This window comes from Anabrus simplex, chromosome 2 (assembly GCF_040414725.1).
Source record: "Anabrus simplex isolate iqAnaSimp1 chromosome 2, ASM4041472v1, whole genome shotgun sequence".
In the NCBI taxonomy this organism is placed as follows: domain Eukaryota; kingdom Metazoa; phylum Arthropoda; class Insecta; order Orthoptera; family Tettigoniidae; genus Anabrus; species Anabrus simplex.
Genome location: NC_090266.1, coordinates 341,775,878 through 341,792,851, shown reverse-complemented (window position 1 = coordinate 341,792,851; position 16,974 = coordinate 341,775,878). Strand labels below are relative to the sequence as shown.

Below are 16,974 nucleotides of genomic sequence, written 5' to 3'. Positions count from 1 at the left end.
GAACTCTGATGTTAGCTTTGCAATATGGTGAAATCTTGTTAAGTCGAAGTCTTTGCGACGCAAAAATTGGACTCCGAATTATGCAATTTCGAATTAACCGCCAACTCGTACCGCAGAAATGCCAACCCTTGCTGCGTCAAAACATATTCTAAGATCCATTACTACATGCAATTAACATTGTTTCACAGTTTAAACCTTTCAAATGCAGTGGAAAAGAGCTATTTCCAAAATGTATCCAACAAGGTGCATTTACAGTATTCAAATAATGCACTTCGATAACTCACAAACATAACCTCATGCAACGAAAGAAAAAAAAAGAAAAAATATTCAAAGACGAGAAATCTAGGCTGGCTCCCGTGTGCAAGTATTTTATTCACTGGATTACTCTACTGTATGCATTTTGAGATGCCTCGTATTTGCACCGAAAGTACCCGATGCCCTTAAAACATCGTGGCTTATCGAACTTTCTATGATGAGGGGAGAAAGTCTTTCGCTTCCGTCTGCATTGCAACACAGTACACACATCTCCTTTTAAAAAGTCCATTTGGGCTAGGCATAAAAAACAATGCAGTTTCATTGGCATTGACATTATTGTTCGTTGCGTACAAATTGATTATAATTATGAGCCATGCTTTTTCGCCAACTGTCGGCATCACCAAAGAGAATCGCCACTGTTCGCGGATTCTGCATCTCCGCACACTGCCTGTTACGTGATACTCTGGCATTCCTTAAAACGCTGAACACTAAAGAATTACGATTTCACTCAAACTTAGCAGCTATGAAACAAACTGTCAACACATTGAAGTGAGTGAAAGTGTGGAAAACTACCCTTGCACATTTGAGAAAATGCATTCTATCGTGATAAGGAGAAATTTTGAATTTAAATTACTGTGTAAAATACTATATTTTTAAAATGTAAAGTCAGTTTTAAATTATAAGTATGACATGTGGGCAGTTTTCTTCCATCTGCAGTTACACAAAGCATAACTGTACACCCAATATCAAAAACTAGGTGAGGCAGGAGCGTGTTGCCAACATTGACGCAAATAAAACCCGCACCCCAATTTCGTGCCTCAATTTTTTTTTTTAAATATGCAGGTATTATTCGCGTAAATACAGTATATCCCTCAGTCTTTTGCCTATAACTTTCTCCATTATTTTTAACCCATGTGATAATAGGGTTATACTTCTATAATTTTCACATTTCTTCCCATTTCCTTTTTAGAACAGTGGTACAATGCTTCCTGCTGCCTTATTAGCACTGAATTCGTCTTTTCCACTTGCTTTAACTTTGGTCATTGCTTTCACTGCCCTTTCAAGTTCCAACAATGTTATCGTGTTCTCTTGTTTTTCTCTGTCTATTATTTCCATTTTCTTATCTCCTTCTTCCTCCGAGCAGTTATCCACATTATAAAGGTTTTCAAAATACTTTGCCATCACATTCTGAAGACCCTTTTCGTCATGTACTATGGATCCATCTTCTCTCTCTAATGCCTTGATTTTTTCTTGATTTATGCTTTTCTATTTTATTACTCTGTATAATAGTTTCTGGTTTCCTCGACTATCTTGCTCAATTTTGTTGGTAAACTCTCCCCAACATTTCTCCTTTTCTTCCTCAATACTCGTCTTTACTAGTTTCAATCTTTTGTATTCCACATGTAACCTTTCTATCATATTCTCATCCCTCTGATATATTTTTTTGCTTTTCCTTATCCATTTCTTTCTTCACCTTGTTCCTTTCTTTTTTTTAAATTTTGTCTGTCCACCACCGTGTCTCCTTTCCCTTAACATATGCTTTTGTTTTCCCGCACACCTCAATTGATGCTTCCACAAATGTCTGTCTTAAATTGTCCCACTCTTCCTCTCCACTTTGTATTTCCGTGAACTTCCTCTTTATACAATCTTGAAATACCATTCTTTTATCATCTTTCTCCAATTCCCAAATCCTGATCTTTAGTTTCTTCTTCAATACAATTTTAGGGATTTTTACTTGTTTAAACTCCACAATTAATAATCTATGATCACCTTCAATACTTTCACCGGGGATTATCTTTGTATTCATGACGTATCTTCCCCATTCTCGGTCTGCTATTATAAAATCGATGCGTGTTTCATACTGTCCACCCCAACTATATCGGCTGATGTTATGGCTATTCCTCTTCATAAACCATGTGTTTCTGATACAAAAGTCCAACAGTTTCTATCCATCTTCATTTCTATTGCCATACCCAGGTGGACCCAGAACATTCTCATACCCCATTCTATCAGTTCCCACATGAGCATTCAGATCTCCCATTATTATGATCCCATCTCCAACAATGTGTGTTTCCACTTCATTGATGAACTCTTATTTTTCTTCCACACTACATCCTGTCTGTGGAGCATACACCTGTACTATATTCAGTAGTTCCTTGTTTACATGTATGCGCACTATTATAATTCTTTCATTTACATACTGAACTTCAGCTATTGGTTCAACATTCTGATTCACTACAAATCCCACTCCATTTCTTTTCTCTTTACTGTTACCCATCCAGTAAAAGGTGTACCCCTTTCTTAGTTTGCTCATTCCTTTCCCTTTCTGTTTTACTTCACTTAATCCCAGGATGTAGAGTTTTCGCCTCTCCATTAGGTCAATCAATTCATTTTCCTTCCCATTCATTGTTAAAATATTTATTTTTCCAAACTGGGTTTTGTTCTCCGATCTAACACTTGCACGAACACCAGCATTACCATCATACTGTGCAACTGTAGTCAGAGACTTGTCAATTCCATTTCCATTTTTAAACTTCCATCTGAGGCTTGTATTATAGTTGCAAGTTGAAACTTCTCTAACTCCCTTCTTGCTACCCGTTCCTTTCCCATTCTTTTTACATGTCCGAATCATCTCAGTCTTGCTTTCTGTATGTTCTGTACTAACGGTTCTATATTTAGCTCTTCTCTGATTTTAATATTTTGGATTCTATCTCTTCTTGTCTTTTTAACCGTTGTTCTTAAAAATGTCATTTCTACTGCTTTGATCTTACTATCTTGTCTCTTATTAGTTACAAGTGTTTCTAGTTCGTATGTTACAATTGGTATGAAATACCGATACCAATACTCTCAACTTGTGAGTTATTATTCAAGATAATTCTGAGACACTAATATCAACCCATTTCTTGAATGGTGAAAAAACTGACAATATCACCCACTGGTCAAGAGACTAATATCCACAAGGACCTCAGAAGAGAAGTGAGACTTGGACAAAAGCAGCAAAACAACTTCCTGAAGAGGTGGAAGGAGGAGTGTTTCACGAGCCCAGGAATGACCACCAAGTCCGGTGACCAAAAACGAAGATTGACAGAGTGCAAAGTGGAAGATGATGTCCTCCAAGGGGCAGAAGGCCTGCATCAGTAAGAGAAGACCTGGAAGAGTCAGTAAGGTGCGGACTCTCATCCAATGGACAAGTAACAAAACCATCATCAGCAGGCCCATACAACTGGTCATTCCCCTCAAGATCGACTAGGGTGGAGAAGGATGTTGAGGACTATGATTAGACATTGGCCCAACATCTATCAGGGAATCTGAGAACTATGCCTCCTACACTTATATAGACTGAACGTATTGAGTGCTAATCTTCTTCTTCAACCACTTTTCTCACACCTGTGGGGTCACGGCTGCGAACTGTTCTGCACAAGTGGATTTGGCCCTGTTTTACGGCTGGATGCTCTTCCTGTCACCAACCCTATATGGAGATATGTAATCACTATTGTGTGTTTTGGTGGTGGTTGGTAGTGTAATGTGTTGTCTGAATAGGAAGGGGCAAGTGTTGGGACGAACACAAACACACAATCCCCGAGCCAGAAGAATTAATCCGACGCGATTAAAATCCCTAATCTGGCGGGAATCGAACACAAGATCCTCTGAACTGAAGGCTTCAACACTGACCATTCAGCCAAGGAGTCAGACATATTGAGTGTTAATATTGTTGATTAATAATAAAACTATGGAATGCATGTACTACCACTCTATTAACATATTCAATGTATTTACCTGAACCAAGGAAATCATGAAACTCACTAGGTTCAATAATCCTAACTTGTTGGTCAATATACCTTATTTGTCTGACAAAGATTTTTCCTGCTCAAATTTTGAATTTCATTTAACATTCTCTTTTGCATGGGTCATCATCTCAGTACTGGGCCAAAGATATTAGCAATTCTTTTTGTGCTACACGATTAATGTCACACTAACACAGCCAGGTTTCTGATGATGCTGGGATAAGAAATGGCTGGGGCTGGGAAGGTACAGCAATAGCCTTAATTACGGTAAAGCCCTACCATTCGTCTGGTGTGGAGAGGGAAAACTATCTTTCCAGCTGCCAACAGTGAGGGTCGAAACCCACCCCCAATGCAATATTACAGCTATACGACTCGTGTCACATAGCGAATTCACTCCATAATTGAATTGTTTATTTCAGAAACCACCTAAGTGACACTTTGATCAAAATTGAGTTTTTGGGGAGATTGTACTATTCGGAGATAAATACATTGTTTTTAGCAGAAACAACCCATGTTCCATACAAGCAATGCTGTTGGGCAGCTGTGTAATAATGTGTTTATTTCAGAAAGAACCTAAGCGCCATCGGTTAGGTTCTTTCTGTGGTAAATTCATTCCTCCACTCATGATGCTTGGTGGCCCTGTTAGGATAACCTGTTTTGTGATTCACACATAATCACACAGTTGTGTGTTTCTTATTGAATCTCTGTAACAAAGGTGAGTTCGAGACTATTACGCATAACTTCCCTGTCCGTGGGCACTTTTTCGCCTTGTGACAGGGATTTGGAAGTATTAAACGGCTCTTGAGGAAGGTGGTCAGAATTTATACTCTAGATGAGTATGCTGAGCTCATGTTAAAGGCAAGTGTGTCTTGACGTTTTACCAATTATCATATTACCTCAGACATTGTCTTAAGTTTTATACATTGGTGGCCTATACCGTACAAGAAAATAACAAACTCTAATGAAACATCAGGCAGGGAAGTACCAAGAGAACATAAGGAGCCATTCATGGTTTCTAGTTACAAACAGTTTCTGTACTATAAAGATACTCCAGGACAAGATGTGGTCAAGGCGTTTATTGGAGGATTTTCATCTACTTTCGCACTACTGAAAACTGACAGCCCACCTGAGCTACCTTCCGAGAAGTCTTATCTTTTGGGAAAGGTAAGTTGATTACAATAATATTATTAAAGGGATATAAATTTATTGAGCAAGTAAAAACCATTTTGTAGCCTATAATAACTTTATAAAATTTTACTGGTTTCCACACAATGCAATTTTTGATTTTAGGTTCCAATAAACAAAAATAAAGTAGAAGACTTGAAAAAATTAATGGACTACACCGTTGGTTATGAAGACTTTTATGACAGCATCATTCAATGGTCAAAAACCGAGAGAGAACCTGCTGAAGATATGCCAGAGGCTGAATAAAGCCAGAAAGGGTTTTACTGTTCTACTTTGTATTTTGTGGTTCATTTAACTGATGTCTATTAAATTTTGTATGAATAGAACGGTGTTATTTACATAACCTTTCATCTTAAAACTTGCATAGATTAATCAAATAGGTGTTTTTTTTTAAATAATTGCTACAAAAATTAACAGGAAAAGTTGTTTATTTCAGAAACAACCTAAGTTCAATATTTGTAAAGAAATGTTTATGGCATTTAAAATTTTTTACAACTTATTTCATGTTTACTACACTTTTCTACCACATTAAAGTTTAATTTAAAAAAATTAGGAGATCAGACTTCAGCTTATACTCCCATACAGTTTTTTTCATTTTCCCAACAGTTTGAAAAAGTGCACTTAGGTGGTTTCTGCAATTAGCGATTCAATTATAACTTCATTATGTAATCAAATTTTCTGTTGTATCACACACTCCAATAGAAAACTAGCTCAACATGATATACTTGAAGTGCGTACACTATGGACAAGTTGTGCATCAATAAACGAAGTGCCATTATTTAAAAGATCCAAGATATCCATGCCATGTGTCAGAAAAACAACCATACAATGTCTATAAAATTGATGGTACAAATTGACAAACACAGAGCAATACATCTGAATAGGTAGATTGTAGTTCTTGGAAAAAGGTCATAAAGTAGATACATAATGTGGTCCAAGGGACACTTCCAATCAATAAAATGATCAACACAAAATTCAACACAATCACGAAGCCAAAGAAATTCTTCTGACATCTTCTCCAAACATAAAGGATTCAGGACAATGATTTATAGTCAGTAGAAGAAAAGTCATTTTAAAACTAAAAGCCACTTACTGAAAATATAGTGCAAATGCATCTGAACTGAACGAGATACAGTGAAAACTCCATACAATTATCGACATGATAATCTACTCTGCAATGATAAAATAATCTGATCCCAGAATTATTCCATTAATTCAATATAAAATTCCTTTTCATTTAACGATAGGACCTAGTATTCTCATTAACAATGAATCTCTCCATTACAATCGCCTTTTCAGACACTGGCCATATGCTTTCCTCCTGGTACTACAATAATCCAAGCACAAAAGTAATCATGAACATCTGTTACTGCCATACAAATTATTAATATTTAGAAATTTCATGATCCGTATTGAAGTATTACAACAATTGAAATTAACATCTATCAACAAAATGGAATGGCCATGGGATCACCTGCATCGGAATTCTAGTGGACATTTACTTAGACTTTCTGGAATATACAAAAATAAATAACAACACTTTTCCAAACATGCTCATTTGGGCCAGGTACGTTGACACGCCGGCCCCGTGGTGTAGGGGTAGCGTGCCCGCCTTTCGCCCGGAGGCCCCGGGTTCAATTCCCAGCCAGGTCAGGGATTCTTCTCTCGACCTGAGGGCTGGTTCGAGGTCCACTCAGCCTATGTGATTAGAATTGAGGAGCTATCTGACGGTGAGATGGCGGCCCCGGTCTCGAAAGCCGAGAATAATGGCCGAGAGGATGCGTCGTGCTGACCACACGACCCCTCGTATTCTGCAGGCCTTCAGGCTGAGCAGCGGTCGCTCGACAGGCCAAGGCCCTTTCAAGGGCGTTAAGTGCCTTGGGGGGGGGGGTACGTTGACGACACATTTGTTATAATGAATTACGAAGTCAAGAATGCGACCTCTACCCTGCAAGAACTAAACAACATCGACCCCCACATCAAATTTACGCTTGAGTCCAAAAATAACAAAGTAATTAATTTTCTGGATTTAACTATTCTCAGAAACCCTTTTGCTCTTTCATATAGAATCTTCAGAAAACCGACACAAACTGCCAATACTATTCGCCAAGATTCCATACACCCCCAATCACACAAACGCGCAGCGTACAATAGCATGGTTTATCATGCATTCATGATACGACTAAGAAAATCCTCAATAACGAACTCAACACTATAATAGCAATTGCCAAATTTTACGGTTACAACAGATCATTTATAGAACAGATTATCAATAAATTCAGACACCGGCTTAAGACTATTCTCACAAAAGAAAAACCTAAAACTACCATTTCATCTACTTATACATTCAATGACGATGTCCATCAAATCACCAATCTCTTTCGAAAACATAAGCTAAAGATTTTCTTCAGAACTAATAACAGGACTTCAGAAATTATACACAATTCAGCATCTGTCAATACCTTCAACAGATTTTCTAAATCCGGAATCTATAGATTCAAGTTTAATGACTGCAGCGCCTCTTACGTGGGACAAACAGGACGCAGCTTCATAACCAGATATTCAGAGCATGCCAACGCAGTAAGATATAACAAGTTTTCTGCTATAGGCCAACACATTCACAACTCCAATCATACTGTAAGTTTACTAACACAGAACATGACTTTGAGATACTTCAAATAGCAAACAAAGGGTCAATTATGAATACTGTCGAAAATTGTTTCATTCATTGCGATCAATATTTCAACCCTAACTATAATTTAAATGAAATTTCCAAGAAATCTAATATTCTTTTTGATCTCTTAATTAAATGGTTAAAAAATATTAGACCGCCTAATAACTCGATCTTTCAAACGATACATAATATATATCCTCATCATTTACCCCCACTACCACATCCCTCCACTTCACCTTAGCTCCCTGACAGTTTCTCCGCCTCTAACCCTCTCCTCTCCTCCACCTCGGCCCTTAACCTCATGATTCCATCCATCAGTCCAGCTCCGTCCGCCGATCAAACAGGCTGCTCAAGGTGAGTTCGTTTCTAGTCGTTTCTAGTTAATTCTAGACATTTCTTTTCAGTCTTTCCTTGCTATCTTTTGCCTAATTCGGCTTTTAATTTCTTCTCCAGGTTCCAAACCCCATATTGAAGTGAGAATTAATTCCTTGGGTTTAACCATGTCCATCACATGCAAGTTTATTTTTTGGAACCAAACCATAGATGAAACAAAGTGTTAACTTCACACGACATTGAACTCTGCAGTGTAATTTCAATAGGATCAAAGAACCAAAGACATATACAAGCTGGACAAACCACCATATATACAAACAACGGAGTCATCGTCATTTTAAAGGATTTTATACTGAAGTGCAATATCATCATGTACCATATTTTATTTAATATTCATCTATGCAGGTGTTACAGTGTGTTTGTAAGTTTTTTTTTGTTATTGTGTTTGCCTGATTTGACTCGTTGGCTGATGATGGCACAAGTTTAGTGCCGAAACTAGTACCTCATGTGAACGACACGTGATTGATTCACATTAATAAATGACTTTGTATTGAATAGAGGACCCCTGTTAATTTCAATTATTGCCATACAAAGATTGAACATTCCTATTGTGTGCAAACAGCAAGCAAGAATTTATAGCTATGTACTTACCTTAGGGGTGGGATGGTTGAACAACTATAGGAACTTTGCAGCTAGGGAATTCCAGAATTTCTTGGTAGTATGCATACCAGAAGGATTTAAAACGGAGTACAGTAGCTATCAGACAGCTGTTTAGAACTAAAATAACCCCTTAATTATCTCGTTTTGACACAATGTTGTACACTAAGGACTGTTGCAACAGTAGCAGTGAATCTTAAAGCAATTAGGTCTCTGTGTGTGTTTCTCTCTATGTGAAGAAGAATGTGAAGCAGACTGATATTTCAGATTTCTTTAACTACAGTAGTTTACAGTAGTCGAGTGCTACATAGTATGAAAAAAAATAATGTGTGGGAAATTAAAATTATGTGGTCAATATGAATGTATGCTGCTGGACATAGGTAAGATTTTGTCATTTTGTATATTCTTGCATGTTTCTATTTTCTTAAACCTCATATTAGTGGGAAATAAATTGTATGATGTGGCAGGCAGTTAATGTTATTGAATGTTCATATGTTATGTTCACCAACTGACATAAGAACCCGTTATTCTAAATCCTTCTTTATAACAATAACTTCCCATACAACAATTCGTTTTCCTGTCTGTGCCGGATCGTTTCAAAATTTTACTGTACCGTATATTGTAAGAACTGAATTATAATGGACATCCAAAAACAAAAATATGTGAAGCCAAGTAAACTGAAAATACTTACCTTGCTTACGATTGCAATTGATAGCACACCCAAGGATAAGTTGGAGTAAGCGTCCCAATTCAGCAGGGTCACATTTTTCACCTACAAAAGATGAAGAAAGAGGCATTTAGATACTTAATGCATGGCAGCATATTTATTATCAAAGAAATGATCAAGATCTTAACATAAAATTCCTTTACTTTATTCAGTTCCAATACAGTATGACAAACTCAATTCATAGCAACTGGTGCAATCAGAGGGGGAAAATTCACAACTCTGCAACTTGAATCCTGTGTGATATTATCCAACTGTCCAAGGAGTTAGAACTCCACTATTCCCAAGAATGAGCACCAAATCATGAAGAAAACCAAGACTGTCTTCTATCCTATAGAGCCCACTCAAAATCCGTATAAGCATGGTGGTGTCCCTCTTCATCTCTTTATCAGTATCCGCAGCTCTTCGCCATGACATTGTAAAGTACTCTACCAACCTATTATGACTATACTAGGGTCGTCTTACGAGAAGTTGCGTAGATGCGGGTAGGAGGTACAAGGGGTAAGCATAGCTGCTGCGCATGCACCTATTTCAAGTCACAAGGCCTGATAATAAACATCTGTTCCGCCCGTGGTAACTCTTACGAATTGAGGTGCTGTCATGAAGTTTCAATGTGGTAGTGCAACTGTACCTTAGTTACACATTTACTGTATGTATGTACTGCATAATGAACAGTTTGATAATGATTATGCATTGATTCAGAGAACTCGTATTGATTGTCAAGACTGATGTTTGTAACTATGAGTGTAGTGTCTGTTATTCGTGCCATACCTACAAACCACTGCAACTTCTCGTCAGACGCAGATAGAATATTGGGATCAAGGACCAGAAAATAGTGGATTACTAATATTTAATTCAGAGATTCAACATTTCAACCCCACAGCCAGTTTTGACATAATCTTCCATTTCACCAGTCTGCATCAATGACACTCATGGATATTAAGAATATTTTTTTTTTTCAGATGAAATAGTGGCACTCTTCTGCCACATTATAACTGCCAGATAGCCTTTGGCATCAAATGTCCCTATCTGTATTAATGAACTTAACCATTTTCAGTTCCTGTTAGATCCGTATTGACTACTAATGATTTAACAACCTGTGAGAAAGCAGGGCTAATAAGGGTCCCCTGGTCAATAAAATTGATTTACAAATTACTATAGGGTGATTACTGACGCAATTTCATCACAGTACATGTTGAGAATATGATCATTTCTCTTCTTCAGCAATAATAGAAAGAAAAAAAAAAGTCAAAATCACAATACAAAATAGCTTACCATAAAATATCTGATATAAAAAAACATTAAAATCTACAAAAATTCTGTTTCATCTTACGGTCTAAAACCTATCTTATATTCTTCCTTGAGGAAAAATATTGTAAAAACAGAGGGCAGTTTGCTGAGTATCCAATTCTAGAGCTGTACTGAATGTGTTATTCTAACAGTTATTGATGCATTCAATAAGAAGTGCCTACAAGGAAAAGCTTAATATAAAAAATCCCATAAAACACAATGATGTAACAAAGAACAGATAACTCTAAAAGAGGAAACACAATAAACTTACAGTGTCAAAGGCGTAATTATGCAAGTCAACTGAGCGTCAAGTGGGCTGGATAGGCAGCAAATGATATAATCATGTTAATCAGTGTAGTTAGAACAGCTGAGTAAAGCAAGGTGGGAAACAACGGGTGGGGTAGGGAGGGGATAATAACCTGATATCAATATCTCACGAGGTAACAAAGCTATGGGTTCATTGCTCCTTTACCCTTATTCTTACTTTTAGTTTTCTCCATTTTATTCCCATTATCTTGAGCAGTTAACTTAGACAATGGATTCTCATCTGAACAGTTTTCATTTAGATTAAGTTCACTATTATTCTTTTGTGCTAAATGTGTTAATTGTTTAGACTTCCTGGTTGAGGTGGGTTTGTAATGCTCCCTGGCATTTCCATTTCACCACTACATCACTCAATATTGATCACAGTATCTGAAATTTGCCAGAAATCTCACAGATGAAATGACTGAACCGGTGGGCACCAATAATTGTGTCCCCTTCAGCCTCACTGAACTAATGTTGAACGCCCATTTTGACCGCTATAGATAGTAAAAATTTCTATCACACACCCACGCCTTACATAGTCTCAAGACAAGCCTGAGTGATGATGTGTGTAATAAGTCTACTTTCCTTTTAGGTGGTATCCGGTCGTTAAATGCAATGAAGTGTGTACTGATTTTCATAGAAAGCAAGATATTATGACACCACGGTGTGTTGCAATTGGTACCAACTGTAATTGGAGGGCAGGGTTAAAATAGAACGCGAGAAGTTATGGTTGTGGCAGTCAAGAGAAATATAATGGTAATGAACAATGGGCAAGTGACCTACACTCGGAGACCTCTCTGTTTAAAAATAATATGACGAGGAAGGTATGATACCTTGTCCCCATTTATATACGTCTGGATTTGAAAGTGGAAATTCACACAGAATTGTTTAAGAGGATAGAATCTCACAGTGACTTATTAGAAGAAAACGTGTTTGTACTGTAGACTTCAACATTCCAACTAAGAGCACAACAAAATCAAATCAAATCAAATCAAAATCTCTTTATTTGCAAATGAGGTGTCTACCTCGGTGGCAAATGGTACACTAAAATACATTATTGTCAAGCACTAAATATTAAATTAACAAGAGAAGAAAATTTTTCCTATAATAAAATATTATACAATTTACGCTAACAATGTTTTCTATTAAACACACAGCTCATCCTTAATAAATTTATATTGTTTACAAAATTCTACTTATAATATATCCTGTCCTACTTACAAATATAGTCAACTGATATACAGTATGTGGAATTACTTCAAATGATACCATACAACTGGTATAACATTAATATTTACATTGCATTTATTTATTTACTTTTTTTTTTTTACCCGTTCTGGATCCTAAGTAGCATAACGACCTGCTGCGTCTTAACCAGAGCCCCTATTGCCACCACTTTTCAGAGTTCCTGAAGGGTCTTCACAGCTACCGTAGCGGTCCCAGGGCCCTCGAAGTCCCCACTGTACTTCACCCCTACAGGCAGTCCCCTACTTTGGCTGTCCAAACTCCTTAGACCAGGGGATGGAATTAATTTATTCACACACATTTTTTTATTTACAATAACCTGCACTGGTCGAATGCCCTCTAACACTTCATTTATTTTCTCTGTTGCTGTTTATTCTCTTCTTGAATATCTGTACAGATTTTGGAAAAGGATCAAACACTACCCCTGGTAAACTGTTCCACTCCTTCACACCCTTCCCAATGAATGAAAATTTACCCCAATCGCTTCTGCTAAAATTCCTTCTAATTTTATATTTGTGGTCAGTCCTGCCGATATAATTATTTTCCAACTGAAGCCTCTCACGGATATCTCCCCATGCTTCTTCTCCTGTATAGGCTCTATATAATCCTGTAAGTCTAGTTTTCTCCCTTCTCTTACTTAAAGTTTCCCACCCAAGTTCCTTTAACATTTCTGATACACTACTCTTTCTCCTGAAATCCCCTGTTACAAATCTTGCTGCTTTCCTCTGCACACTATCTATTTCTTTTATTAGGTTTTCATGGTGAGGATCCCAAACACTGTTTGCATATTCCAATAATGGACGAACCATACTCAAGTAACTTTTTTCTTTTAATTCTTTGTTGCATCCTTTAAGTAGCCTCATTATGACATGTAATGATCTGTATGCTTTCCCAACAATGTCATCAATATGACCCTTCCAGTGCAAATTACTTTCAAATCTCACACCTAAGTATTTGCACTTGCCATCTTTTGGGATAACTACCTCATCCAAAGTATATTCAAATTCAGTTTTAAAGCTCCTGTTTGTAAAAGTTGTAACAGTTGATTTGCCTCCATTAACCTTCATATTATTTTCTTCAACCCATTGTTGGATACTTTCAAGGTCCCTTTGTAATTCTGAACAATCCTCAATGTTGTTTATTTCTCTATAAACAATTATGTCATCTGCATACAATCTTATTTTTGATGTTATATTGTTCCCTAAATCATTTGCGTATATTAAGAAAAGTAACGGACCGATTATACTACCCTGTGCAATTCCCTTCCAAACTTTCTCTTCCTGAGATACATTATTTCCTACTTTGACTTTCTGAACCCTTGAATTTAGAAATGCTTTTATCCAACGTGTAACCCTTACGTCCAATCCTATTCCCTCCAATTTCTTTAATAATATTCTATGTTCCACTCTATCAAAGGCTTTGGAAAGATCTATGGCTATGCAATCTAACTGACCTCCTGAATCCAACTGATCTGATATGTCCTGCTGAAATCCCACCAGTTGTGCCTCACAAGAAAATTTCTTTCTAAATCCATACTGCCTCCTCATGAACCAATTTTTATCATCACATATCCCTCTGATGTACTTCGATATTAAACTCTCCAGAATTTTACAAACTATACCGGTCAGGCTGATTGGTCTGTAGTTCTCTGGTTTCCTTTTATCACCCTTTCCTTTATAAATTGGTATTATTATAGATTCCTTCCATTCCTTTGGTATTACACTATTATTTATGACATAGTCAAAGAGAAATTTTAAATAAGGCACTATGTACCACCCCATTGTCTTTAATACCTCCCCAGTAATTTGATCACTCCCTGCTGCTTTTCCTTGCTGAAGCAGTTGGATTTCTCTGAGAATATCTTCGTTTGTGAATGAGAAGCTTCTTGTTTCCCTCTGTCTCTCTCCCTGTCTATCTTCTGTTTCCGTTTCCAACTCTTGACAATCATCTACTGAATCTCTAAATTCCCTACTAAAGAGGTTTGCTTTCTCAGTATCTGTTAAATAGTGTTCACCCCCTTCTCCCACCATTGTAGGAATTTGGATTCCTTTTCCTTTTTGATTCCTGATATATGAATACAGCTTTTTCCATTTCCCTTTGTGGTCATTACCCTCTTGAAGTATGCCATTCATATAATTCTCTTTTGCTTCCTTTTTCACTCTATTCAGTTCCCTCATTAGCTGTTTTCTAGTTTCTCTACTCTCCCTACCCTCTTTGATTTTCCTGTTTACTACTCTACATTTTCTTTTTAATTTTCTTATTTCCCTTGTATAATAAACAGGGTCTGAGGTCATTTTACCCTTCTTAACAGGTACAAATCTCTTCTCTCCTTCCCAAATAATTCCTTTAAATTTAGCCCAAAGTGTATCCACGTTACTCCCTTCACTTATCCAACAACTGAATTGTGAGTTAAGGTAAGTCCCAAATTCATCAACTTTAGTTTTTCTGTACAATTTCTTGTCTTGTGTAACCCTCTTATTAAGCCTTTTTGGTACGAGTCCTACATCCATTATTACAGCCTTATGGTCTCCTATTCCTTCAATTACCTCAGTTTTATCAACAATTTCCCATGGTTTAACCAAGAATACATCTAGTAAGTTATTGAGACGAGTCGGTTCTTGTACTACTTGTGTAAATCCTCCCTCCCAAATTAACTTATTTGCCAGTTTCTGTTCATGGGCTTCATTTGCAGCTCCTTTCCATTCAACTTCAGGCAAATTTAGATCTCCCCCAATTATTACCATATCATTATTATTGTTTTTACAAGTATAATCTATTATTTTTTCAAAGATTTCCATGTCTCTTTCCTCTCTTCCAGGCCTGTATGTTCCTATAATTCCCACCTCCTTCATATTATCACAAACTAATTTTATCCCTAATATTTCATCCCTTTCATCGGTAAACCATTCATGTGAACAGTAAGTTTCCTTCACCAGAATAAACACCCCCCCTCCCTTTTTATCTCCTCGGTCTCTACGATAGACTGTGTACCCTTCTGGAAATACTTCTCTATTACCCACCCCTTCTTTCAACCACGATTCCACTCCTATCACCACATCAGTCTCATAAGATTCCATCAATGTACCGAATTTTAATTGTTTATTTACTACACTTTGACAGTTTACCAAGAGCAATCTCAGACCCCCTTCCTCCCTAAAACTTGACTGTTGCAATTGGGTAACTTGAAATTCCTTACTATCCTGAGTTTCTTTTTCTAGTTGACTGAGCCAGCTTGAAGTATAGCTGGCTCTTTCTGCTAGTTTTCCTGGTCAGTATTATAACTCAAGGGAGTTGCCTGTTTTACAGTACATATCTTAAGATTAATAAAATCTAGAACAATATTTCCTATCTTTCGTTTACCTGAATTGTTTAGATGGAGGCCATGTTTTGTATAACGGTATCTCTCAAAACTGCTGCATTCAATAACCTGAGTATTCCGAAAATGTTTACAAATTTTAACAATATCTGTATTGACCTTGTCCACTTCAATGTTCACACACGAATCTCTACTCAAATCATGCCTGTGGGGCACGTTCACTACAAAAACGTTAGTGTGGGTCAGCTTCCCTAGTGTATGTTTAAGTTGTGATCTTACATTCTTGGCGTCGTCGCGAGCTACGTCGTTCGTCCCACCGATGATAAGCACTGCATCGCCGCTCCCGAAGTTCCTAGTTGCTGCTTCTACGTTTTCCACAACCCTGCTGATAGAAGCTCCTGGATATATTTCTCCGGTTGCTGCTATATTCTCGTCGTTAATCACTCCCGCAATTCCCCTTCCTTGGCTATCACCAAACACAGCTACCTTCGCTGATTTAGGCCTAACTGGGTCTTGAATCTGAATTCTAGGCCTAAATTTCAAACTCGGCACGGCAACGGATCGCGATGATTTGGTTTCACGCGCGCGATCACTTTCTTCCAGGATTAAATTATTTAGGGCAGAAAACCTATTTCTAATGTTTATTTCCGGAAATTCAGTTGTAGATTTCTTCTTAGCCGGCCATCCACGAACTACTTGACACCACGTGCTCGAGTTTGTTACTTGTACCGGTATATCACTCGAAGAATGGTCAGTCCCAAATTCTAGCGATCGCAGTCTTTCTTTTAATTCTTGATTTTCAACTTTAAGAGTCTCATTGTCCTTTTTTAGAATGTTTATAATTTCTAATGCACTTTTATATTCCTCATCGACTGTTTTCGGTGCTTCGTCAACGCCGTCCCCAACAACAACATTCCGAACACACTGCTCACAAATCCAGTCAACATTTTCATTAGTTTTTACGTCTCTAGGGCAATTTCCGCACTTATAATGCCACCATCGATCACATGAATCACACAACATTCCATTTTTCACTAATTTTCGACATTTTCCGCACTTTTCGTCACATTTTACGGTTAATTTACTCGGAGAATAAAACACTACGTCGTCATTACCGGGCGCCATTTTGAAAAAAAAAAATCCTTTACAAACATTCGTTATCTAGAAATAAGCAACTTCATGAACCTGTTTAACTTAAATTCTT

At 37.3% G+C, this 16,974-nt stretch overlaps 1 protein-coding gene across 1 annotated transcript in view; it reads right to left on the bottom strand.

Moving 5' to 3' along the window:
- hook (hook microtubule tethering protein) overlaps nucleotides 1-16,974 on the bottom strand; it is a 277,381-nt gene that overhangs the window by 200,001 nt on the left and 60,406 nt on the right. Inside the window, exon 5 of the mRNA XM_067140736.2 lies at nucleotides 9,581-9,661. Within this exon, the coding sequence (XP_066996837.1) occupies nucleotides 9,581-9,661 (81 nt within the window). The remainder of the gene's footprint in view (nucleotides 1-9,580; nucleotides 9,662-16,974) is intronic.